The following is a 25,767-nucleotide window of genomic DNA, read 5'->3' as shown; positions in this document are numbered from 1 at the left end:
TTGCTTGGTGCACTGAAATTCCGGATTTTTATCCTCAAAATCCCTTAGTTGATCTTCTGATAATATCTTGAAAGCTTGATCTTTGTGACTGAACCAGATTCCTTCCGGAAATAACCATTTGTACTTTATTCCACGTTCTCTCAGAAGAGCTGCGAACTTTTTATACTTAAAACGTCTTTTCCGAACTAGAAATGGGACGTCTTTCAATATCTTAACTTTATTACCCAAAAAGTCCAAATCCGCATTGTATGAATTATATAGGATAGTGTCCCGGATCCTCTTAGATGAAAAATCAATGATGATCTTGCGAGGCAACTGACGCTTCATTGCATATTTTGAAGTAGCCCGATGGACTTCCAAAATGGCACTTTTTACTTCTTCTTTAGTTGCCCTCGCGGGTGTCGCCAATAGTTCCGAGACCAGACCCCGTAAATCCTCATTTTCCTCCTCTTTCACATTCTGGAGGCGCAAAATTGTCTGTGTTCGTTCCACTTGTAGCCCGATCAGCTGATTCTCCACCAGTTTAAGCTCTTTATTCGTAGCCTTCACGAGTGACGCACTTTCCCGAGCAGACTTCTCTGCCCCCCCCCCGCTGCTTCCTTAATGGTTTTCACTTCGCTCTCAATTAAGCCCACCCTTTGATCTGTTTCATTCAGCTTGTCAACAAAGGGTTTTATAGCTTCACCAACCGCCCTCCGCACTACCTCCTCCAGCGACTCTCCCTTCAGGGCAGCCGAAACTGACTTGCCCAGGGCAGGACTTTGTTTTTTTGTTGCCATTTTAGGGGGGGGAACCGCCAACCGGATCCTGAAACTCAGCAAAGGGGAAGAACGAGCCTTCTTAGCTTCAGATCCCACCACTCCTTTGCGTGCGCTTGTAGTAACAGAAGGGATTCGCTTACTTGCAGGCTTTCGCCTAATTCTGCTCTTTGCCGTTTTCCATGGCCCGGCAGCACTCGAGGCGCCGCGCACGTCCGCCGGCCTCCGTAGGGACAAACGGGCAATTAACCCCCCGCATTGATTCCGGGGGGCTCTTCCCGCAGCGTCCCGGACCCAGCCTCCCTCACTGGGAGTTTTGGGGGCTAATCTTTGCAGATCAGCCGCCCGGACAGGGTGCTCGGGCGCTTCCTCTCGAGCCCGCGAAGAGGAGCGTCCGACATGGCTGAGAAAACGAAACCGAATCCGAGTCAGCAGTGTGATGTGTTAGCTAAAAGGCAAATGCAGTTTGGGGCTGTATCAACAGAAGCATAGTGTCCAGATCACGAGAAGTGATGGTATCATTTCTCTCTGCTCTGGTTAGACCTCACCTAGAGTATTGTGTTCAGTTTTGGGCACCACAATTTGAGAAGGATATAGACAAGCTAGAGCATGTCCAGAGGAGGGCAACGAAGATGGTGAGGAGTCTGGAGACCAAGTCCTATGAGGAAAGGTTGAAGGAGCTCAGAATGTTTAGCCTGGAGAGGAGACGACTGAGAGGTGATATGATAACCATCTTCAAGTACTTGAAGGGCTGCAGTATAGAGGATGGCACGGAGTTGTTTCCCACTGCCACAGAAACTCAAGCCAGAACCAATGGGTTGAAATTAAAACAAAAGTTTTCGGCTTAACATTAGGAAGAACATCCTGACAGAGCGGTCCCTCTGTGGAACAGGCTTCCTGGGGAGGTGGTGGGCTCTCCTTCTTTGGAGTTTCAAAGCAGAGGCTAGATGGCCATCTGACAGCAATGCTGATTCTGTGAGCCTGGGCAGGTCAAGAGGGGAAGGGCAGAAGGGGTTGCATCAGTGCTTGGTTTTCATGGCCCTTCTTACATGTCCAGGGTAATGCCAATTGCCACCTTGGGTTCGGGTGGTGGTTTTCCACAAATTAGTTTGGCTAGAGATCCTGGAGGGGTTTTGCCATCTTCTGGGCATGGCAAAGCAACCATACAAGTCCGGGAATACATATAATTTAGAAGCAATAAATAAGTATCAAAATTTTTATATATTTGTGCAAAGTGCAAAGTGCAAGTGAATATTCAATTAATATGAAGGTTATAGATACAAGCAATTAAATAAATCTATTCATCTAAAGTCTGTCCGAGTCCTGTATTCATTTCTCATCAATTCATGTCTCAATGAGTTCCACAGGCATGGGAATGGAGAACATTAAGGTGGCTTCCAGTCCAAAGGTGGATAAAAGTGGATGTGCCGACGGGCTTATGCGTGCATATTAAACATTCCCATTTCGTATCTTGTACTTCATCCAGGGCACGAATTACTTGGACTGGAATAAAAATTATTTCATTTCTATAACATACAAAAATTAAAATTAAAAATTACAAATGTGTTACAATCATAATACTTACAAATCACCAAGGACACAGTTCTCTTGTGTTCTTCCACAAGCCATATACAGTGGAGTTTTCAAACGAACAGTCACGATCCAATTAACAACTCATATAAATACATTCCCTCAGAGCAGCTCATATTTCCCTTAAAGGGCCATACACCCTATGTAACCATCGATGGCAGGGACAAACGTGGTTTGAGACAGGATCACATCACAAAAGTGGCCAAAAGTCATACAATACAAGTCAAAGTACAGCGAATTATACAGCCATAAACATTATTATTGATGTCTAAAGATATTCAATTTCCCTCATGTTCCCAAAAAACAGGAAAAGTTAATTTCATTATTGAGTCCTCTCGGGGCCAAACTCCCAAGTTTAAAAATCCACTTCATCTCGAATTGCATTAATTCCCTAAGGCTGTTGGCCGTGGAAGTTCCCCTGAGTATATCCAGTACTGATATTTTTAATTCATCCATTTTATGATGGTGCTTACAATAGTGGGCAACCATTGGAGCTTCACTAACCTGATGCCTAATCCTGGATATGTGTTCCTGTATCCTGATTTTGAGAGCGCGGGTGGTGCTACCCACATAATATAGGGGGCAACTACATTTAATAACATACACAATGTAGGAAGTCTTACAGGTGGAAAAACCACTCGGGCGTGCCAGGCTCCTGGGTATTATTTCTTCTAATTTCACCATAAGTGGGCACGTGTTGCAGTCCCCACACGAGAAATGGTCTCTTGGGACCCTAACCGCAACATTATCAACCTCATTGCGTTTAAACTCGGACCTGGTCAGTATCTCTTTAAGACAGCGGGTGTGCCGAAAGCCGATGGGTCGGGCTCTCTTCGCACCCTTCTATATGATCGATCAAATGCCAATGTTTACGTATGATATTACAAATGGAGGTGGTCATGGCCGTATAATCTATGGCCCACCTAATTAGTTTTGTAGCCTCCCGGCGTCTTGGTGTTAATAATTGCTCCCGCGGTGTTTCTACTGCCCTGTTTCTTGCCGAGTTAATGGCAGTCTGCGGGTATCCCCTGCTAGCAAAGGCATCGTCTAGGAGGTTGCTATTATAATGGAAATCCTCCTCTCTCGAAGAGTTACGTTTTAGTCTCAGATACTGGCCGACCAGAATGTTGTATTTTAGTCTTCTCGGGTGGAAGGAGGTGTATTGAAGGTAGGAGCATCTATCTGTTGCTTTTTTAAAGGGGCGCACACCCAATTTATGTTCCCCTCTTCTGTAGATGGTGACATCCAAGTAATTTATTCATTCGATGTTCCCCTGCCAGCTAAACTTAATATCTGCACTAATTGTATTTATCCAGCGTCCAAAATCCTCTGCTACATCTATGTTATCCAAAATCATGACCACGTCGTCTATGTACCGCCGATAAAAGAGAATATGTGTCTTATAGGGATTAGTATTACTATTCAAAATATATTCTCTCTCTAGTTGGGCCATAAAAAGGTTGGCAATGCTGGGGGCGGCGGAACACCCCATCGCCACCCCCTTTATCTGATAGTAGTATCTGTCATCAAATTTAAATTCCAAATACCAGAAGCCCTAAGTTACAGACACTGACTGCATGCACAAGGGGAAGGGGGAACAGTGAGGGGAGCTATGTATGTATGCGCCTGTCTCAGAATGCAGCCATTTTGTAACTTGTATAGAATGAAATCTCGATTCACATCAGTACGTCTGACAGTTGGCTTTGGACAAGGCTTTATGTATATCCATATATCAGTATGGCCCCAGTTTCCTTTTCATTTAAAAGTATATCTGTGCTGTGAAATCTGTCTTTTATTTGTAAAATGAGGTTGGGGGGAAGGGTGAGAAAAAGTGGTTATGAAAGATCCAGAATATCAGTGGAATTGTATGGGATTTGTGAACTTGAGGTGCCAGTGGTGACAGCTGAGGTAAGTTTGCCCCTTTTTTGTAGACGATGAGAACAGAGTTTAAATAGTAAATTCACCTTCTTTACTTGTTTGTCTATTTTCTGCAGCCATGTTCTTGCATAGCAAACACTGCCCGCTCCCCCAGTGTCTGTCGAAGCTTTTAAAGACATCTGTTCTTGCTTGTGTAGGGTTGGCAGCCTCCAGGTGGTAGCTGGAGATCTCCCGGGATTACAGCTGATCTCCAGGCAACAGAGATCAGTTCCCCTGGAGAAAATGGCTACTGTGAAGAGTGCACTCTGTGGCATTATACCCCATGCCACTCATCCTATTGTGCCACAGTTGTTCTTGTTTCATTTAATATAGACCAGATTCCCTTGAAACCTGATCTGTAATATGTTTTTAAATATTTTATTCATTTAGGGTTCTGTTCCTCGGTGGGAGTGGGCTATCCCCTGCTTCCACCTTCCACCACCAACTCCCACTCACTTGGCTGGCAGAGGGGGGAAAGCAGGGGAACAGGCCTCCATGGTGCACTCCCTAGGCAGCGCAACACCACTCCTGGGAGTGACAGCATTGTGCTGTCCCAGAAGCTCTGCCATGCTTTGCCTGGGGTTGGTTTGGGCCCCAAATGGGCCAAATCAGGGCCATTTGGAGCCCAGATCGGCCCAGTGTGAAGCGTGTGTGTGTGCATGATGATGATGAAGAAGAAGGTGAGTGCTGGGTCCCCCCCCCCACCGGGAGGGTAAGGGGACCTGGCAACCCTCTGTTCATTAATAAAGAAACTAGCAAAGAAACTACCAAAGCCAGCAGATTTAATAAATTGAGGGCCTCCCTGATTCAAACCTCTCCCTGCAGGATACAGTAAAAACTTGAGCTGTTGAGGTTTCTTATCACCATTCTTTCCTTTTCTTTAACAGATGCTCAACTGCCTTCAATATTCTGTACTTCCGAAAGAGCCTATGACCATGCCCAGTCTTAGGCCTTGAGGAGGGACTCCTTTTTTAAAATTTACAAAAGTATATTTTCCGTCCATGAGATGCAGACACTGTTATTTTTTCAATGGATGGCCAATTTTGCTACAATGCTCATAGGCACTTAGCCATGAACTTTGATATTAGAGGGAACAACCCAGAGAGACCCACAAGGAATTGGGGCAGAGAGCGCTGGGAAATCTCCTCCTCTGGGTTTCTAGAGTTCTGAAGGGGTTGAGCAGGCCAGTTTCCTTGTTAACACATGCTCAGCTGCCCTCAGCGTTCCATGCTTCCTGGAGCATGTTTAGATCAAGATGGGTAGCTAGCTGTGTTAGTCTGTCTGTAGCAGTAGAAAAGAGCAAGAGTCCAGTAGCACCTGTAAGACTAACAAAATTTGTGGTAGGGCAGGAGCTTTGGTTAGCCACAGCTCACTTCTCAAGATTCATGTTTCATTCTCATCTGAGTGTTGAACTCCTTTCTTGCAATTAATTTACAAAATCATGTTTTTCTGAGAAGGTAGAGAACTCTGTCTTGTCTCTGGGGTTTTTTGCTGTATTTGTGATTGTCAAAAGCTACCAATTTTATTATTAGATTTAGCATAGAACTGATTATATAGTTCAAGGTTGCTGCTGTTCTGATAAATATTTTTGTTTCTTTGCAGTGTTCATTTTTACCCAAATTCTCCATTCACATAGAGACAAAATATGAAGACAACAAAGGAAGCAATGATAATGTAAGTGTCAACTCTTGTTAACAATTAAATGTGAAATATGTGTAAAGACATCTGTTAAAATGAACTTCAGATCATGGGTGTTCGCACTTAGCTAGTATTTAGTCAGACATGGGCAGCTCAGTCCTAAGCCCCGAGGCAGCGCCTTCGCTTGTGCATCGACGTAAATGGGGCACCGCTCCGCTGCTCCCTATGGACTTTTGCAGGAGAGTTCCGCCGGCGCCCTAGTGTAGCAAAGTGAGGTGTGGCCTCCAGCAGAAGCACCCGCCCGCCATTCCCCTGACAACCCCACTTACACCAGCCAATGGCCACACCCCTCCCCTGACAGGAAGGCGAGGGGCAAGTGGCAACCAATGGGGATGCCACGATCCTCACTGCCCACCAATAGCCCCCCCATCGGGGAGCAGGCATCCCTGCTGGAGAGGGGACAGAGGTGACAGTGAAGGTCTGGATCGAACACCCACCCTCTCACCCGTCCAGCCCCCATTTCTGATGAGGGCCAGGCTGGTGGCTGCAGCTCGGTGCGCCTGCAAATCCCCGCCGCTACTGCCACTACCATGAAAAACAGGTTCCCCCTCCCTGAAAAGTGGGACCAGAAAGCCTGTAGCACTTGGGAGCAGCCCCCAGGATCCAGAGAGGCAGGTGGGGGGGGGGTTCTCCAATGAGTGACAGGAATGCCCATTGAAAACCACGTGAGAGGCCAGAAGGGTGTGCAAAGCGCCCACAGACTTGCGGCGGCACCATTTGAAAACATCACTGCATCATAACAATGCGAGAACGCGGGTTGAAGCTCGAGAGCCATGCCCCAGTCCAGGGGTGATGCCCCCCCCAGTGGACTGACAGCCCGCAGGAGCAGAGAAACTGCTCTGGGGGCTGCCATTCACCCCCTCCCCATGTCAGATTTCCCAAGTGCATCCCTGCTTCCGCAAACAGTGAAATGGAGGTTGGTCCATCCTCCCGGAGGAGGAGCTCTGGAGATCCCAAGATGTCACTCCACATCCCCGACTTCCCAGCAGTAACTTCCGCCTTCCCTTTTGCCTGGCTCATCAGATGCCAGCAGCTCAGTCTGTCAGAGAATGAAAGTCCTCAGTGGAGCCTCCCCCCCCCCCTTCAGACATTCATGGGCCACACTTCAATTCCCACCCCACTGCCTGAAGTTACATTGAGGGGACAAAAGGCTGAAGTTACATTGAGGGGAAGGGGCAGGGACACTGGACAGGGTGCCACTTGCCACTTGCTCCTCCTGGCAGCAGAGCCTACCCCATCCATCCAAGCCCTGATCCAGGAAAAATTTGCAGGGATGTGTGGGAAGACGTCTCGATGGGGAGTTGGGAGTGGCGGCAGCTACTGTCAATATCAGGGGAGCGAGTGAAAAGACAGCAGTTTCTTGTTTTTCAACACATATTTTATTAAACTGGAAAAGGTGTAGAGATTCTCTGGATGTGTTTCCTACCAATGTGGCTGAGCCACGGGCTGCCTTGGTAAAGTGCTCCCTGGGCTGGACCTGAATGGCACTCGCAGAGGCTTAGGGGAGCTAAGACAGCCATGCTCCTTGGTCTCCAGGATGAGTGGCGATCTACTTGCAAGGGAAACAGACACATGTTGCAAGTGACCCAGGCCAGTGCGCAGCAGAGGCCAAGCCCAATCTGCAACGTCTAGGAATTTGTCCATTGGTTGAGAGCTGTGGTGGTAGTTCCACAGGTGCAGCTCGCAACCACATAATGCCTGAACATCTGGCAAGACAGCGCTCTGCCTTGGGATGATCTTGTTCTGTGCGGGAGAAAGTCAAGTGGCTGAGACCATTCAGCATCAGGGTGTTACGAACACCCAGTCAACTCGGCCACTGACCGCACTTCATCCTCTGCCAGGAGGGGGCCCAGCTGAGGGAGTCTGAACAGAGAACCCACATGGGTAGCGCCCCCCCCCCCCCAACTGGCTGTGTCAAGAGTAGTTTTCTGGGCAACTGCCTTTGTGGCAGGCAGGGGCTGCTGCCACTGCCCCCTCCCCCACTGAGCCTCACCCACCATCCTATACCCTGTTCAGGCCATGAGGGCAGGGTTGGGCACGAGGAGAGGGGCCCAAGTTTTCCCGTTCAATGGACGCCTATGGGCTACGCCTACTTTTTTCGTGGTGTAACTTTCCACCACTGCAGGGGGCATTTCTGGGCCTGAAGAAGCTTCGGAAGCCAACTAACTTGCAGCCCGCCCCCGCCCCCCGCTCTCTCCAACACCGGCACAGGGACTTGCACGGCTGCCCGCCAGGGCCACAGGTGGCGGCCCGCCCACAGTAGCACCTCCCCGCTCTCTGGCAGAATGGGGGATTACACCTGTCTAAGTGCAAGTTGTGCCCACGTAAGCCTTAGTCCTCTTCCTATGGACTTTCCACCCCACCTTTAGGACTGAGTTGTAAGACACTTTTTCCAATAGTTGTATAAAATTGATGTGGAAAGGGGAACTCATGTGTGTAGCTCTTCTTAATGTGTGATCTTTTCCCTCCCTGCTACACTAGTATATTTTAACACCAATATATAATGTGAGTATAGTGCCAATTATGGGTTCTTAATAGACATCCCTGGAAGAGAGTAATGCCTCTGGACATAATGAAGGGGGAAGAGGATGGCACCGATTGTAAAACTTTTGACACCTTTTCTAACAAACTGCTGAGTGTTAGCAGAGTCAGGAGAAACTAGAATCGTTTTTCACTTCCCAATTTCCTATTCAGTATACTATAGAGCAACATGAGCAGCCTGAATAAGGAACTGAGCTTTCCATATCCCTCCGCCCCAAGTAGAGGCTATGTCTAAGGGCCAACCTGCTCCTAACATGGATCTTCTGATATTTACTTGAATGCTCTAATGCGGCCATGGGTGGATATCATTTAGATCAGGGTACAGTGGGGGGGGAGGCATTAACCACTTCCTCGGAACAACTGATGGAAACTGCCTTTTATTAGTCCCAGTAGAGTTGGTAAGAGCTGCTGGAGGGGTCTTATCAGGGAATAAGCACAAAAGGGAAATAGTTAAACACTCTGTAGCCTAGCACCGCAATCTTGATCCAAATTAGCCCCCATGACTGCTTTTTAAGGTAAAGATTTACAGCTTGTACAATTGTGAGAATGGATTAAATTCTAGCAAACTAGAGTTACAAAGCATTTGGCAAGATCGGGATCCAGGAGATATGCATAAAAGAAAGAGATCTCTGTTACTGTTGTTATTACTCTTAAGTTGTACCACACAAAAATAAACCAGGTACTGCTCACAGTCTGTTTGCATTCTGTTGCATAAGTGGACGTTAGCGCTTGGAACTCTGTAGGCAGCCAAGCTTCAGATAGAGCTTTCGAACAGACTTTACCTAATAATCATGGAGGCTTCGGTTAACAGCCTAGAGGTTTTCTATTTGGTATTTCTTGCCTCTAGAGGAAAAACGGATTCCAAAATTATGGTTCTTGCAGGAACTAGTGGTTTATTGGCAGTGTTTCAGATTATCAGTACAAGATGACGATGAGCCCGCCTGTCTCACTGAGATCCAAGGCGGATTCTACAGTGCGAGTGAAAATACAATGTAATTAACAGATAGGACATTTACTGAGCAAAGTATAATAATGAACAACAGGACACTCAGAGAAAGGGATACGATAGGGAATGGTCGCAGAAGATTTTAAACGAACATGAAGCTGAGCACAGATGAAATCTATCTGAAATAAAGCATAACTAATTTCCATGGCATGTTTAGCAGTGTGGAAACATCCTAGTAGGCCCATGTTTACATCAGCAGACAGTACCCAATAGTTTAGTTCACATCCCTGCCAAGGCATCTCTCTGAGCTATTTTTATGACAGTCCTGTAATCTGGGTAGAAACCCTCTTGAATGATTCAGTTTTGCAAAGTTTCCTGAAAGCCCAGAGCACCTCAGGCCATTCCACGAGACGGGGGCTACCACAGAGAAAGCACGTGCATGGGCAGCTGTTGATTTTGCCCCAGCTGCAGAGTGGTGTCTGCAGAAGGCCCTGACCAGATGAGTGAAGCTGCCATGGCAGAACATAGGTGGAGAGGCAGTTATTTGCATAGATATTCGAGCAAAAACCATAGATTTCCCCCCAAATTTCAGAGACGTTCTGGTGGTGCTGGCAACATGATGTCATTGTCAAGAAACTGACTTGTCTCCATCTGTTTCTTGGTTCAGTTCAGGGTTTGGGTCTGCAGTTTCAGAGCTGGGATTGAACTACGCAGGTGCAATAACGTCATAGCTTCAAGGTCTTGCATCTACATTGCATCATTCTAGCAAAAGACCTTAAGTGAAAGTACATGCACTGTCCTTGATTGGCTAATTGGGATCAGGCCAGTTGCTACAAGTTTTGGATAAAACAAGGCTCTTCATTCTAGCTTGCACCCCTCACCCACCCACCCAGACCCTTATTGCTTTTGGACTCTGTATGGTTGCTGAAGGGTTTTCTGCTACCTGCTTTTGTGCTCCGGTCCTGCTCACTTGGATTGGTGCCAGCCCAAGATTTCTGTCTCTGGATTTTGAGACTTTGGCACTTTGGACTCTTTTGGTTTAGCCTGAAAGGTGACCTCGGCTGGAGACTGAAAGTCTGTTTTAGTTTAATTAGTGTTTATTGTTTTCCTCTCTCTTTGCACAGTTGTATGTCTGTACCTGTTTGCACTTTTGTTAATAAACTCTTCGGAGTCAAACCATGCGTGCTCTGTGGGAATTTGCAAACTTCGATCTGAATCCAGTACTTTGACCCATTTTGGTCACAGCTACTCAAATAGTGGAACTCAGTCTGCATAGTGGTCTGCCTTGCAAGATTGACTTCCTGCTTAATATCTGGTAGAGCTGGGAACTTGCCTCTCTGTTCCACAGCTGAAGGTTTAGTCAAGAGAGGCTAGTGGCAGCTTGTTATCGTGGAAGTGAGGACTCATTCTCAGTTTTGAGTGTTTTGCTCTGGACCTCCCACTCAGGACAGCTTTTGATACAGCTGTCCTTCACAGTCATTACTAGAGATGGGCACAAACAGAAAAAAAATGAACATGATGTTCGTTGTTCATAGCCATCCATGAACAGGGACTCACGAACAACCATGAACACGGCCCTGTTCACGAACATGTTCATGGTTGGCTGTTCGTGGGGGCCAGCAGGCTCTCCTCCAGCCATCATCCAAGTCAAGATCCCTACTGCACCACTCCCAGAAATCTTACCTGAGCAGGCAGCAGGAAAGGTACCAATAATAAATAATAGCTTGGCCCAGAGCCTGGCACCAACCCTGGAACTTGAAGGGGTAGATCCCTATCCCGCCACACATAAAGAAAATTCAAGCTCCAATGCACTCTCTGTATCAAAATGCCAACAGCAACTCTCTCTCCGTCTGCACTGTCTGCAAAACCAGAGCCTCCCTTATAACAAATTTGGGGCTCCACACTTGAAAGGAAGACCTGCCTATCAAGCTAAATTGGGCTTAGATTGGGGTTTCCAGGGCAACAGCGGGAGTTCAGACAGAGTTCAGACAATCCCTGCCTGAGTTGCCATGGGAATTGATTGCAGGTGTCAGACTGTCTGGCTTGAGGAACAGCAGCCAAGGAGGCTTGCAAGGACCACCTGTTTGTTTAGAATGGTGCCTCAGAACAAGCGAACAGCAGATAGGGCTGTTCATGGGGTTTTTTTAGTTTGTATTGCTGTTTATGCCCATCTCTGGTCATTACTTCTAGAAGTAATGTCAGTGCATCGTAGGTGATGTCAGAATGTTGTAGACAAGCGTCTCTGCAATCCAATAAGCCCCCCACCCCCCACACTGGTTGCTAGGGGGAACCTGGCCAACCTTATCCCACACCATGTTTATTTCTTCCTTCATTTCCCCACTACCTTTGCAGCTGCACCAGGTAGAAAAGCCTTCCTGACAGGAAGGGTTCCTGAGCAGGTTCTTCCATGCTCTGTTGCTTCTATTGTGGCCAGGTACCCCTGGCATCAGAATAATCTGACAAGTGTTGGTGGCCTCAGCAGGAGTCCCACGATGCCAGCCCTTAACACAAGTTCTGTACCTAACTTGCAACTCAAAAGTGTATGACATCCTGTAGCAGCATCTACCACACTGTGTATTTTAGGAAGATGTTGTAACAATCAAACTTTGAACTCTTCATCACAGTACTGGGCTAGCCTCAGGATTGCAAAGTTTGCACGTACGTAACAAGAACTGAGAGTAAGTTTTGACTATCAAGGAAGTGTTAGACATATTTCTAGATAAGCCATATTCAAGCTAAATGGGAACCAAATGGAAGAACTTTAGTCCTGCCTCTTTGATTGCCCAATGGAGAATCACATTACACTCAGGTGCAACCCTAAACCAGCCTAATCAGAAATAAGTCCAATTTTATTCAGTACAGCTTACTCTCAGGAAACAAAATGTTTTTAGGATTGCAGCTTAAGCACACTTCTTATAAGGATTCCCAATCTTTCTGACCCTGTGGGCACTTTAGGAATTTTGAGAGATGGTGGCGAGCTCTGCCAGAGAAGACACACCCAAATCTGAAAATGGAACCCCAAAATGTCTGCCGTAGGAGGGGAAGCCAAACCCCTAGTGGCTGCTGCAAGAGACAGAGTCAAACATAATTCTTCCCTCCTCACTTCGCAAAAGAATCACAGAAGGAGAATAAAAAGAAATGAAAGAATGCCTGGAAGGGAGGGAGAAAAAGGAGGAGGAGGAAATAAAAGCAGGAAAACCTGAAGGGGGAATGAGACCACACACTGACTAAGGAAAGCCCCCAGGTGCTTACCAGCCCTCCTGATCCTCAAATGGCTATTGTGGAAAAACCTTTCATTTGAATGAGGGCAGCCAGTAACAAGCCCCATCTTACAATGGCCGTGTCCACTTTCTGAAATGCTCAGCAGGCACCAGGGGAAGTACTGGCAGGTGCCATGGCTCCCAGAGATGCCTCATTGGGGAACCCTGTTTTAGAGAGTACATTCAATTAAATTAAGCGAACCTTACTTCTGTATAAGTACTGTCTGTCATGTAACCAGCACAATGCAAGTGTCCATTTTAGGATCAAACAGACCAAATTGAATGAACTGGCATTACTTGTTCTAGTTACCAAGCTTTCACACTAACAGAATAGCTGACTAGATAATGCTACACATTTTTTTCCGAAACGCCTTTGCAGATTGCTGTAATACTATTCTGAATTGTTTTTTTTAAAACATTGCTTTTGCTGTGTGCGTCCCATTTATTTTATTGGGATTGTATCATATTCCCACCCCCCTCTCTTCTGAAGTTTGTAAGCAAACTGGGGTGCTTTTTAAGTTGGAGAGATAAAAATGTAATAATGAATACCACCTATAACTCATCATGACAATAAGGAACTGTCATGTGAACATATCAAAGCTTTGACTTGAATAACATGTATCCGTTAGCTGACTAGCAACAAAGATAGAAGGGAACTGGAGAGATTAGCTAATTATTTAAAGGGTATAAATTCCCAGGTATAAGTTATCACAGTAACTGTTCTCTAATGAGTAGAGGTGTGCACCTGAAAAATATTTGGGTTTCCCCGTTTCGGGTTTCCCCAGCAGGCAGGAGGAAGGCTGCCTCCTCCAGCGGTAAGTGGGGGTGGGGAGAAGTGGGGGTGGTGGGGTAAGGGTGGGAAATGGATATGTTTAAAGGGCCCTGCTGTTTGCGAAAGGGCCCTTTAAATTTAATCCCTGAAGGCCCTGAAGCTTCCCGAAGCATTATGAATGCTTTGGAAAGCTTTGCTTTAGGATTTCCAAAGCTTTCCAGATTGGGCCCGATTCAGGTATTTTACCCGAATCGGATCCCCAAAGCGTGCACCCCTACTAATGAGTAATTGGTTTCTTTGTGACTTTTGTGAAAAAGCCACTGATTTCAACTACTACGAGCAAGCATATTGTAAGAATGAAAGAACAGCCACGCTTGACCAGATCAGTAGTCCCTGTCATGGGCTGGGCCAGCCCAAGAAGGGTGGCTCAAGTCCAAGCCTTAATGCCAAAGTCTAAGGGGAATTCCAAGAGCGAAAGCAAAGGTCAAACTGGTGGTCAGAGCATGAGATAACACCAGGAGTGAGTCCAGAGTCCAAGAGTGAGGTCAGGCACAGTCCAAGGTCAGTTACCAATAGCATCAGGTCCAAAAGCAGGCATGGGCAAGGTCCACAGAACATGGGGGTGGTGTTTGCAGGTAGTCAACACATTGCTTCCACGCCTGGCAGTTGCTCCTGACTGGCTTTTATAGCCAGGCGTGGTTTTCAGCCAGCTGCTGGGGCTCCATCCTGACGCTACTCATCGTCGCTCTCCAGCAGCTGGCGTCGGCTCAGGAGACGAGCACTGCGCCGTCTCTCCTGCAGTTTCAGTCTCTGGTGCTGTCTGCGGTGCTCTCTAGGCGTGGGTGAACCTGGTGGAGTGGAAGCCCCTGGCTGGGCTTCCCCTGTGGTGCTGGCAGTCCCTGACTGGGCTTCCCCTGTGGAAGTCCCTGGCTGAGCTTCCCCTGTGGTATTGGAGCTAGAGGGTGCTGGTGTCTCAGCTGCTGGCTGTGGGCTTTGATCAGCCAGCAGCTGCTGCTCCTGATTGCTGGCTTCTGCTGAGTCAGGGCTAGGGCTGGCTACACAGAACTCTTCTTCTCCTGAGGAGTCCTGGCTGGCTACACGAGGCTCCTGTCCTCCAGAGGAGACCTCACTCTCAGACTGGGCCATGACAGTCCCTCTCGTCTTGCATCCTGTTTCATATAATAGCCAACTATAAGCCCCAAGATGCATGGCACAAAGGGCAAGGCCACCCCTTGTTTTATTTTCCAGAACTGGCATTCACAGGATTACTGCCTCTAATCTAAATATGAAAGTTCCATGTATGATCATGGCTAATATCCATTCATGACATCCTCCATGACCTTGCCTGTTTTCTTGTTTTAAAGATACATAAATTAGTGGTCATTTCATACATCCTGTGGTTGTGAATTCCACAAGTTAATTACTCTTTGAATGAATGTTTGTTGTTGTTGTTGTTGTTGTTGAGTGAATCTTTTTATTTGTCCTAAATCTGCTGCCCATAGACATCATTGGTTGCCCGTCAGGTTGCCAGGACACCCCGGTAACTGGTGGGAGGGGGGGCAGTACTTACCAGGCTTCTTCTCGTGTGCATGTACTTCTGGCCAGTGTGAGATGATATCACTTCCAGAAGTGATGTCATCTAGTTGACTGCAGGAGTTCTCCCACATTTTGCATAGGAAATTAGCCTTGTATAAAAACCCAGGAGCACTCTCGCAGCCAGTGCAATGTTGTCACTTCAGGAAGTGATGTTGTTGTGCCTGGCTGGGAGTGCACACCATGCGTTTGCCCAGAATGCATGCTGGTGGTAGATGATGCTCTGGCGGTTTGCCACCTCTCACTGATTGCCAGTAGTTGGTGGGTGGGCAGAGGGGCAAACCTCCCTGAGGGGCAAACCTGGGAACCCTAAGTGCCCCTGAGTCTATTATTATGGGGAAGGAAGAAAATGCTCACTGTATCCAGTTTCTAATTTCATAATTTTATAAGTCTCTATCCCATCCAGTCTCTTAGCTTTTTCTCAGAACTGACTCACAAATTCTTTGATCTTTCCTTATAAGAAATCATAAAGGTTCACATATATATTAAGCCATAATTTACAGTGAGGAATGGCCATGGATCAGTGATACGACACATACTTTTGGTGCAGAAGATTCCAGGATCAGTACCCTCAGGGCCAAACTACTGTAGATGTGACAGCATCCCTGGGTCTGACCTGTGGACACCACTGCCATTTTAAAATCTTATGAGGCAATATAAAAATTCTGAAGAACATTTTATACCATTTCTTTCAATGGATTTAGAAGGATGCAACTCTGTTTAAAGCTGCACTGTATATGGATCAATGGTGTGAGTTGATATAAAACAGCTTCATGTGTATGTTCCAGTTTACATAAGTCAATGCTAACTTGGTTAGAAATACAACCACCTAAGTGTGTATGTATATCATGAGTACAGAAAGAAAAAATAAATATTTCCTTGGCCTTCAGATCTCACTTTGTAAAAGAAAAGCAAGATGTCACTTCCCAGAAGCACGGCCCCGGGAGCACGCACATGCTTTGCACACATGCGTATAGTGACAGGAGCTACATAATAATGTCACACTTAGGTGTGACATTATTATGTAGAGGACAAACAAATACAAGATCCATTCATTCTAAAAGCCACTACTGATTAATTGACTAGAGTTTAATTGGGTAGTATAATGGTATGATAAAATGGAACATTGTGGCATTTACTTAACATATACACTGAGGTGATTCTTACCCCTTCACTGAGCAAAGCTTGTTTGTTTGTTTGTTGAAATAGTTATACCCCACCTTTACTTTGGGCACAAGCCTGAAGCTTTCCTCCAATCTAAGGAGCCTCCCTCTAAATTAAGTGGCTCTTCCATTGGAACACTCCTTAGCAGGGCTTTTTTTCTGGGGAAAGAGGTGGGGGAACTTTCACCCGGGGCAACTCCTGGCAGGAGGTGGCGCTCCTGTCACTATATGCGTGTGCGCAAAGCACGTGCGTGCTCCCGGGGCCGTGCTTCTGGGAAGTGACATCATCGTGCATGGTGCACCGCCCCCCCTCCCGAGGGAGGGAGAGGGAGGGAGGGAAAGACATGGAAGGGAGGGATGGAGGAAGGGAGGAAGGGAAAGACATGGAAAGAAGGAAAGAGAAAGGAAAGAGGGAGGGAGGGAGGGAAGGAAGACATGGAAAGGAAGAGAGGGAGGGAGGAAGGGAAAGAAGGAAAGAGAAAGAAAGAGAGAAAGGAAAGGGAGAAAGGAAGAGAAGGAAAGACATGGAAAGAAGGAAAGAGAAAGACAGACAGACAGACATGGGAGGGAGAGAGGAAGGAAGGGAATGAAGGAAAGACACGGAAAGAAGGAAAGAGAAAGGAAGGAAGTGAGGGAGGGAGGAAGGAAGGGAAAGACAGAAAGACATGGAAAGAAGGAAAGAGAAAGGAAAGGGAGGGAGGGGAAGGAAGGAAGACATGGAAAGGAAAGGAAAGGAAAGGAAAGGAAAGGAAAGGAAAGGAAAGGAAAGGAAAGGAAAGGGAGGAAGGGAAAGAAGGAAAGTGAAAGAAAGAGAAAGGAAAAAGGAAGAGAAGGGAAGACATGGAAGGAACGAAGGAAGGAAGGAAAGAGAGAAAGATACAAAGGAAAGTGTTACAACCCTTACTTCCTCTTGGGTAGATTTGGTCTTTAAGCCTTTTATTCTTGCCCCCTCTTGGTAGATTGCTGTCATCAGGAATTAAATTTCAGAATAACTTAAATTTCTCCTTTTAGTAACGTGCCCAAGGGTCAGGCTTTTTCGTGGTACTATGTGGCCCTGAAGAAAGAAATGGGATATAGGAATGGCAGATACTCTGGGATATAAAAAAAATCCAAAGTAAACTTTTATTTTTACAAGAAGAGTATCGGTTTCATATTCTAAAACTTGATGGTTTCAAAAGAGTGTTTCTCAATTCTTAAAGTTACTTTACTTAAACCCAGTCACATAGATCTTCTCTCAGGTTTCAGACACAGTTTGCCTGCTTTTGATACTAATTTCTCTCTCAATTACAAGAAAATCCTTTTCTCAGGTGCGCACACAATTTGCCTGCTTTCTCCTGACTGAATATTCTTTCACAAACTCACAGTTCAGGCTTCCACACAGGTTATATTTCTCTCAGACAAACATGCTCAGGCTGCACACAGCTTGCCTGCTTTCTCCTGACTAAATATTTCTCTCAGAACTGCTTAAAAATACTCAGGCTGCACCCAGCTTGCCTCTCTTGCCCCGACTGAATTTTTTTTTTCCACTCAGTAACTGAAACAGCCTTTCACTCCGCCCACACTCTCAGTCATCAACCAATCATATCACTCACTCATCCCTCTCTTTTACCCCCACTCTTCATCTATACCACACCAAGCATTTAAAGACACATACATACATTTACTTAAATCATTACAAAAGGGAAAGAAAGAAAGAAGGAAAACATGGAAAGACATGGAAAGAAGGACCGGGAATTGGAGGGAAGGGGGCTTCAGCTGGGAGGGCAGAACCCCCCTCCTCTCAGCTGAAGTTTGGGGCTTATCTGGTTTGAGCTGGGAGGGGGAATCCCCCTCTTCTCAGCTGAAGTTTAAAGCCAGTTTGGGGCTTCCCTAGCTTCAGCTGGGAGGGGGGAAATCCTCTCCTCTCCGCTGAAGTTTAAAGCCCATTTGGGGCTTCCCGGGATTCAGCTGGCCTGCAGGGAAGTCTTGGGCTGCAAGGAAAGGTGCCAGAACGCTGTTCCGCTGCGTTCTGGCTGGAAAAAAGCCCTGCCTTAGGCTGGAGGAAGGCTGCTTGGAGGATGGTTGGATGCACCCCATTATCTTTCAGCTAGGGAACCTTTTATTGTTCACTGAAATATTTTGTAGGTAATTTCTGTTGACATGTTAAGTGTTTGAACAATTGTTGTACAAAGTTTGAAAACACCTCTGAGCTATTTGGAAGTGCAGTGTATCATTACATCTAATTCTCATGATGCTAGATGTGGATTCCTAAATCCACAGATTAGGGCCACGAACAGATAAGATATATCTTTCTACAAACCTGAGAAAAACCCCAGGTTTTGCAGAAGAATCTGAAATCTTTATAAAGAAAATTAGGATTAAAACCTCCCAAAATCATAAAAACTGCACCTGTAGTTTTAGGAAATGAACAACCTCTGAGATTTCAGTGGCCGTTTGGGGGGTTGCTAGGTAACAACAACATTGCTTGCCTTCATTAGTTTTTTCTGTCAGTAAAAGGCTGGAAGGGAGGGTGCAGGGCCCATTCTAGGGCTGTTTTCTCCTCCCAGTCCATCCTGCTCCCTCCCTCCTCTGCTTCTGAAAGGAGGACCTATCATTGCCAGGCCCAGCAACAACCACAAGGCATCTTGCTGCAACATGTCTTGTGTGATTTACCCAGGACCAGCAGTATCTACTGAATGACTTGATAGTATACAATGTACCAGCAGCCTCTTGGCAACTTGTCTAGGCCTGGTGGTGGCCATCATACAGTTCCCCAGAGTAATTTGCTACCACAGAACTTTTGCTACTTGGCTGGACTTTTCCCAGGAAGAGACTGCCAGTGGGAAGGAAGGAGAGAAAGTTGGAAGCCAGTAGTGGTTAGAGAGTGTCAGACTAGGATCTGGAAAACCCAGGTTTGAATCTGCACTCTGCCATGGAATCTTGCCAGATGACCTTGGGCTAGTCACTCTCTCAGCCTAATCTACTTCACAGGGTTTTTGTAAAGATAAAATTTATTTATTTATATTTATTTTATTCTACTTATACCCCACCTTTCCCACAAGCGGGCTCATGGCAGCTTCCAACAAATATACTATTAAAATACAATAAAAACTTTATTAACACATTAAAATTCAGGCTCCATCAGACAGATCAGCTACTGCAAGATCATCGTAAACCCCAGCATCGCCATGATGTAACTCAAGGGCAGCTGCAAAAAGAGGGTATGGGGGGGGGGACAAAAAGCTGGCCCCTAGTCAAAGGCCATCTTGCAGGCCTGGCGCAACTGTAAAAGATTCCGCAGGGCCCAGATCTCCATTGGGAGAACATTCCAGCAGGCTGGGGCCAGGGCAGAAAAAGCCCTGTCCTGCTAGTTGAAGCCAGCCGACAATGGAGGTAAGGAGAACAATGTAAGGTGCTTCAGGTGCCCATTTGGAGAAAGGTGGGGTATCAATGAAGTAATTAAATAAAGCTGAAGGTGAGGAGGAACAACTAAAAGCTAAGTGATGTGTGGTTAGAAAGTAGAGACGGAAGAAGGAAAATGGTAGAGTATGTGGAAGCTGCCTGAAGGAGTGAAAGAGGAAATTGTTGGGAGAGGGAGATACAGGAGAATATGTGGTACCCCATGCAAGTACTTGCAGATTCCTTGCTTGTAAATGCTTCTAATAAGTAAATAAATGCATGGAAGCCATCTATTTTCACTATACTACGTATTTGAACTGTCTATAGTTGAAGTAATATGTTTCCTTAAATGGCCCTTAATCAAGCATAACTGAAAAGGAAAGTATTTGTTGTATTTTAAACAGCAGTCAAATTGTCAGGCTTTGAACGTTGTTATTCTGTTTTTTATTATAACTCTACCATATCTGTGATTTACTCCAGTAAGATGGCTTTCTTCGTATCTTGACATTCTCTCATTAACACTTCAGAATGCCTGGCAAAAGAAGTGGACAGTGAAAAAATGATAATATATATAGAAGTGTACATATAAATATTGATAGTTATAACTTGATTTATGTGCTTTTTGGCTCTAGTGTATATTAAAAGTTTAACCAGTTATGGTTTGGGGAGGTAGGTCAACAGAAAGATGTACTATATTGGTATTTCTGACACTGCATAAGGGCTGAAGATGTTAAAAATAAGTGATATGCTGGGCTTTTTTTCTGGGAAAAGATGTGGTGGAACTCTCTATTACCACATGTGTGCGCGCGAAGCTCGCACGCGCTCCCAGAAATGCATGATAACATCACTTCTGGAAGTGACATCACTCTCGGACGTGATGCCGCTCCCTGGAACCCTTCTATTCAACCAACAGCATCTGCCAATAAAGTATGAACAATATCACAAATAATCATGGAAACAAAGTACAATTGGTATAAGAATTTTGCTATTAATTTTAAAGTGCTCAGTGCCAAATGAATTATTTATACAATGAATTCAACTGATACAATCATTACAGTACATAACAGTACATAAATTACCAATACAATAGGTAAGTATCGACCATGTCCCTTTAAGGTAATCCAACAGGGAAGAAAACTTTTTGAAACTTCAAGGTTACGTTTGTTCTTGACATCAAACCCTGGAGGCTCCCTTATGGATGTGGAGTAATGTTCCAACGTGCAGTCTATGGTGGACAAAGGAAACAACCCATTGGGGCTGGTGATTGGTGCATGACTGAAATTGACAAGGTTCGTTCTTCTCTCTTCTTTCAATCAGGTGGATATCAAGGAGGAACGGAGAACCCACTGGGTTCAGCGCACATGCACGTGAACATTTTCTTGATTGATTGTGGCTTTGCATTGGTGGTAACAAGACTGGACCCTGAGGAAATGGAATGAGCCGTGAAACAAGCTGAGTGTTCAAGCTGGCAGCTTGTAGTGCTGGGAGAGCCCCCAGTGGGTTCTCCGTTCCTCCTTGATATCCACCTGATTGAAAGAAGAGAGAAGAACGAACCTTGTCAATTTCAGTCATGCACCGATCACCAGCCCCAATGGGTTGTTTCCTTTGTCCACCATAGACTGCACGTTGGAACATTACTCCACATCCATAAGGGAGCCTCCAGGGTTTGATGTCAAGAACAAACGTAACCTTGAAGTTTCAAAAAGTTTTCTTCCCTGTTGGATTACCTTAAAGGGACATGGTTGATACTTACCTATTGTATTGGTAATTTATGTACTGTTATGTACTGTAATGATTGTATCAGTTGAATTCATTGTATAAATAATTCATTTGGCACCGAGCACTTTAAAATTAATAGCAAAATTCTTATACCAATTGTACTTTGTTTCCATGATTATTTGTAATATTGTTCATACTTTATCGGCAGGTGCTGTTGGTTGAATAGTTGATTAAGTGCACCTTGCGAGACGCCTTTTGTATTACTACATCTCCCCGGAACCCAGCACAATGCATTATGACAAGATAAATGTTAATAAGCTTGGGAAATTACACTGTTATGAGAAAAGGTTTTTTTTCTTTCTGTATCCTCTACAAAAAGTGAAATCTTCCATTCCCTTTCCCAAATGTTTCATTTCTTTGGAATCATATTTTAAAATATGCAAGAAGGAATGGGCTTTTAAAAATCCAAAACCCATCCAAAATTCTTTCTCAAAATTCCACAGTCTAAAATTCCTAATCTAATGAATATTGAATTTTCAAATTTTCAGGGAGAGTTTTGCTTTACTGGAGCAAATCTAAAGAAGATACTCACCTTTAGCTGCATTAGATTTAAAATGTCTTTTTTTTGTTGCCTGCCAACTCTACCTTACCAATGGCTAAGCTGTTGTGACATTATGAAATGCTCATAAATATTCCAACATCCCAGGTGAACAATATTCATAAAAACTTCCTTAACAACCATATGTCCACTGCAATTTCAGTGATGTTAATCAGCTGAGGGTGGGGAGAACCGTTTGAATTACAGCTATTAAGACATAAGAACACCTATATGCTGATGAATATATTGAGGAAAGCCTTCTGTGACCTGGACACAGCTATCCATTCCTAGCATAAAACTGGAATAACCATAACTGACATTTTAACTAATACAAATAACCATAACTGATCTATTTAACCAACACAGAACCAATCTGCATTCAAAAGTTGTGGGAACCATAACAATGTCAACTTCAGTCAACAAAAGAATGAAACACACCCACATACATGCACAGCCCCACCCACTCCCATGAAAAGAAAGTAGAATGAACTCAAAGCAGCACGCACACACACAGCCCCAACCTCCCCATGAAAAGAAAGCTGAATGAACTCAAAGCAGCACACATACACACACAACCTCACCCACCCACCCTGAATGAAAATAAAATAGAATGAACTCAAAGCAGCTCACACATATACAGAAACCCCTGAATGAAATAAAGCAGAATGAACTCAAAGCAGCTTAGCAGGGCCGAAAGAGGAAGGAATCACGTGGGCAGATTCTAGAGCTGCCGGAATGCTGTTCTGGGGCGTTCCCCCTCAAAAAAAGCCCTGGTGCTATGCAGCCTCTGTAATGTCATATAATGGTTCAGTGGAATCCAGAGCTTTAACTGGGTCCATATATACCCAAGCATAGCCTGAAGGCCAAACCAGACAACGGGAAGTGGGAATTACATAACCTACCTTGTTAGAAAATGATATCATTTCTGGCGCAAAATGGAAGTGATGAGTTGTACCAGGGGCTAATTCTCTAAAAATCGGCCCCAAACCCTAAGTTTGGGGTCCATTTTTAGAGAATCAGCTGCTGCTGTGACCTGACACTTCTGCATCATTTGGAAATGATGTCATTTTCCCGCAACACAGGAGCATGTGGGCCCATTTCACCTACATGCTTCTTGGGCAGACTGCACATGGTCAGCCTGCACCTTTCCCCCTGCAAGCCAGGTGAACAGTGGCGGAGCAGCAACCCTATTGCCAACACTGCCATTCAAGCAAAATTGCAGAGAATTTAAGGGGTAGTGCTCTGGTTTTAAGCCTCACTTTGTGGTAGCACTGAATGATCTTGTAGTTTATTATTCTGGTGCTGAAAACCTGACTTAGGACTGAGGTTTGCCCTTCAAAGGACAAAGAGGCCTGATTCACACATGGAGGTCGTCTCCTCTGTAATTCAAGAACACTGTAATTCATTATACTCTTCAGAGAGGTCTAAGAGGAATTTCACTTCAGATTCTAAATCTAGGGAGAGGGGCTATGACATCTCCCACACAGACAGACCTGAGGAGGCAGTCTTGGGGACTAGTTTACAGGAAGAATCAGAATATGAATTTTAATTAAATTGAATCTATATGTTTTTACAAAATGTATGTATTTTATATTCCCTGATCTTGTCAAATCTCTGAAGCTAAGCCAGGTCGGTCAGGGTTACTAACGGGAAGAGAAACTGCCAAAGAAAACCAGAGTCACTATGTAGATGCAGGCGATGGCAAACCACCTCTGTTAGTTTCTTGTCCTGAAAACCCCAGCAGGAGTTACCATACGTTGGCTATGACTTGACAGCACTTTCCATTACCATCCATTTTATAGATCAGCTCTCAAGCATTTTTTTCTTTTCAAATCAGATTTATGAGTCCCCAAATTTGGGTTCGGACTAGAGGAAAAGGGGGTTAGTTATTTCTCCCTGAGCTGATTCCTGACCTGAGACAGCCCCCTCCCCCACACTGATATTTGCCTTGTTCGAGGAAAGTCACAGGTATCACGAAGCGTGTCTGTATGTTTGGCCTAGTGCAGTTAATAGTATCTTCCTGGACCATTTCAGATTGTGAAAACAGCATATAGGGGAAAGGGTTTGAGCCTCACCTCTTCCTGTACCACAGTCCTGATCAGAACTTTTATTTTAAAAAGGAAAAAACATGTAAGGGCTTCTAACACAGAACTCCCAGAATCACATGTAGTTTGGGTCTGAGTCCAGCACTATTTCCAACAGCACACTGGCTTTTTATTTCCTACATATGCATGTAAACATGTTCAAAAATATCCTTAATTGAACAAAGCACCTTACGTTGGCAAGCATTAGATGAACATTTCTTCTACACAGATCTTTGTCAGCTCTGTACCTATCTACAGAGAGTAGGAAATTAAGCATGTTTTTGTCATGTTACAAAACAGTTAAGGCTGCAGACTTTAATCAATTTAATTGATAAATTAATAAAAGCTTTAGTTGATTATTCTGTTGGGCCAATTTTAATCAGCAGTGCTGTGATTTAAGAGCTTCTTTGTTTGTTTACAGCTTGCCTATTTTTGTTTATGCATATCGTTGTGAGAGAATTGAAAGTGAATATTACAGATGCCTTCTGATAATGAGCAGTATCCTTTATTATATTGTGAATTCTCACATGTCCTCAGTGCAGCTATAGGGAGGGCATTTATAGGGAGATTTTGTAATATGTAAATATATATTAATCTATTAAAAGGCAGCTGAAAATCCTTTGATCAGTTGAAAGCCCTAATTATAATTATAATTATAATCCTTGCTTAAGACAACTAATGTACAAGTAAAACAGAATTACTGATCTGTACAGACTTACCTTGTCATTTTGGTTTTAGTATTTTGGATAAGAAAAATCTTTATGATTTTGTGGGAAATATCTTTGATGATAGTTGGAAAACCTATTAAAAGAATGCTGCTGGATCAGACCAAGGATCTAGCCAATCTAGTTTCCTTTTTTCAAAACAGAGACTGGTCAAATGCTTCTGGGAAGCCTGGGAAGCCCTGCTCTAGTGTATTCCCCAGCACCTGGTATTTAGAACATGGATGTTAAGTTTAGCTACCATGACTAACAGACATCGATAGACCTAGCCTTCATTGATTTGCTTAATCGTTTTTCAGAGCCCTCTATGCTAGTGCCCATCTGCTGCCCATCATGACTGACTATTATGAGAGAGGGAGATAAATCTCTTTTCTGTGCACTCTTTTCATCTACTTGTAGTGATATACCACCTTCAAAATATTAGAGGAACTTACTAAAACACATATTATAGAAAGATATTGAATGAACAATTGATTGCTTATCATCAGTAGCAATCATACTATAAAAGGAGGAGTTATAAAAATACAAATATAAGCCCACTGAAATGGGTATGATGTTAAAACACCACTTAACGGATGAGATGGATTATTTTAAGAAAAATAGATGAGAAGGTAGAAGAGGGGAGAGTGAGGAACGCTGCAAGACTTTTGCAAGCCCTAGTAGTCTCTTGAGATGCTATCCCATATTTAGGACTATCAGTTAATTGGTGCAATAGATTACTGCACAAGTGTCTGCTGCCATAGACATTATTCCATTAATAGTGCAATCCTAAGAAGAGTTATTCCAGTCTAAGCCCATTGAAATCAGTGGGCTTCGACTGGAGTAACTCTTCTTAGGATTGCACTATAAATGGGCAAAATAATAGAGTCCAGTAGCACCTTTAAGACTAACCAATTTGATTGTAGCATAAGCTTTCGAGAACCATAGCTCTCTTCGTCAGATACATCTGACGAAGAGAGCTGTGGCTCTTGAAAGCTTATGCTACAATAAAGTTGGTTAGTCTTAACGGTGCTACTGGATTCTTTACT

The 25,767-nt window shown here is 44.6% G+C and overlaps 1 protein-coding gene across 1 annotated transcript in view; it reads left to right on the top strand.

Annotated features, from left to right (window-relative positions):
* PITPNC1 (phosphatidylinositol transfer protein cytoplasmic 1) overlaps positions 1-25,767 on the top strand; it is a 242,459-nt gene that overhangs the window by 164,951 nt on the left and 51,741 nt on the right. Inside the window, exon 6 of the mRNA XM_054976296.1 lies at positions 5,868-5,939. Within this exon, the coding sequence (XP_054832271.1) occupies positions 5,868-5,939 (72 nt within the window). The remainder of the gene's footprint in view (positions 1-5,867; positions 5,940-25,767) is intronic.

The sequence above is a fragment of the Eublepharis macularius genome, chromosome 4 (genome assembly GCF_028583425.1).
Source record: "Eublepharis macularius isolate TG4126 chromosome 4, MPM_Emac_v1.0, whole genome shotgun sequence".
In the NCBI taxonomy this organism is placed as follows: Eukaryota; Metazoa; Chordata; class Lepidosauria; order Squamata; family Eublepharidae; genus Eublepharis; species Eublepharis macularius.
Note: the sequence above shows the minus strand (reverse complement) of the source record. Positions and strands in the feature narration are given on the sequence as shown.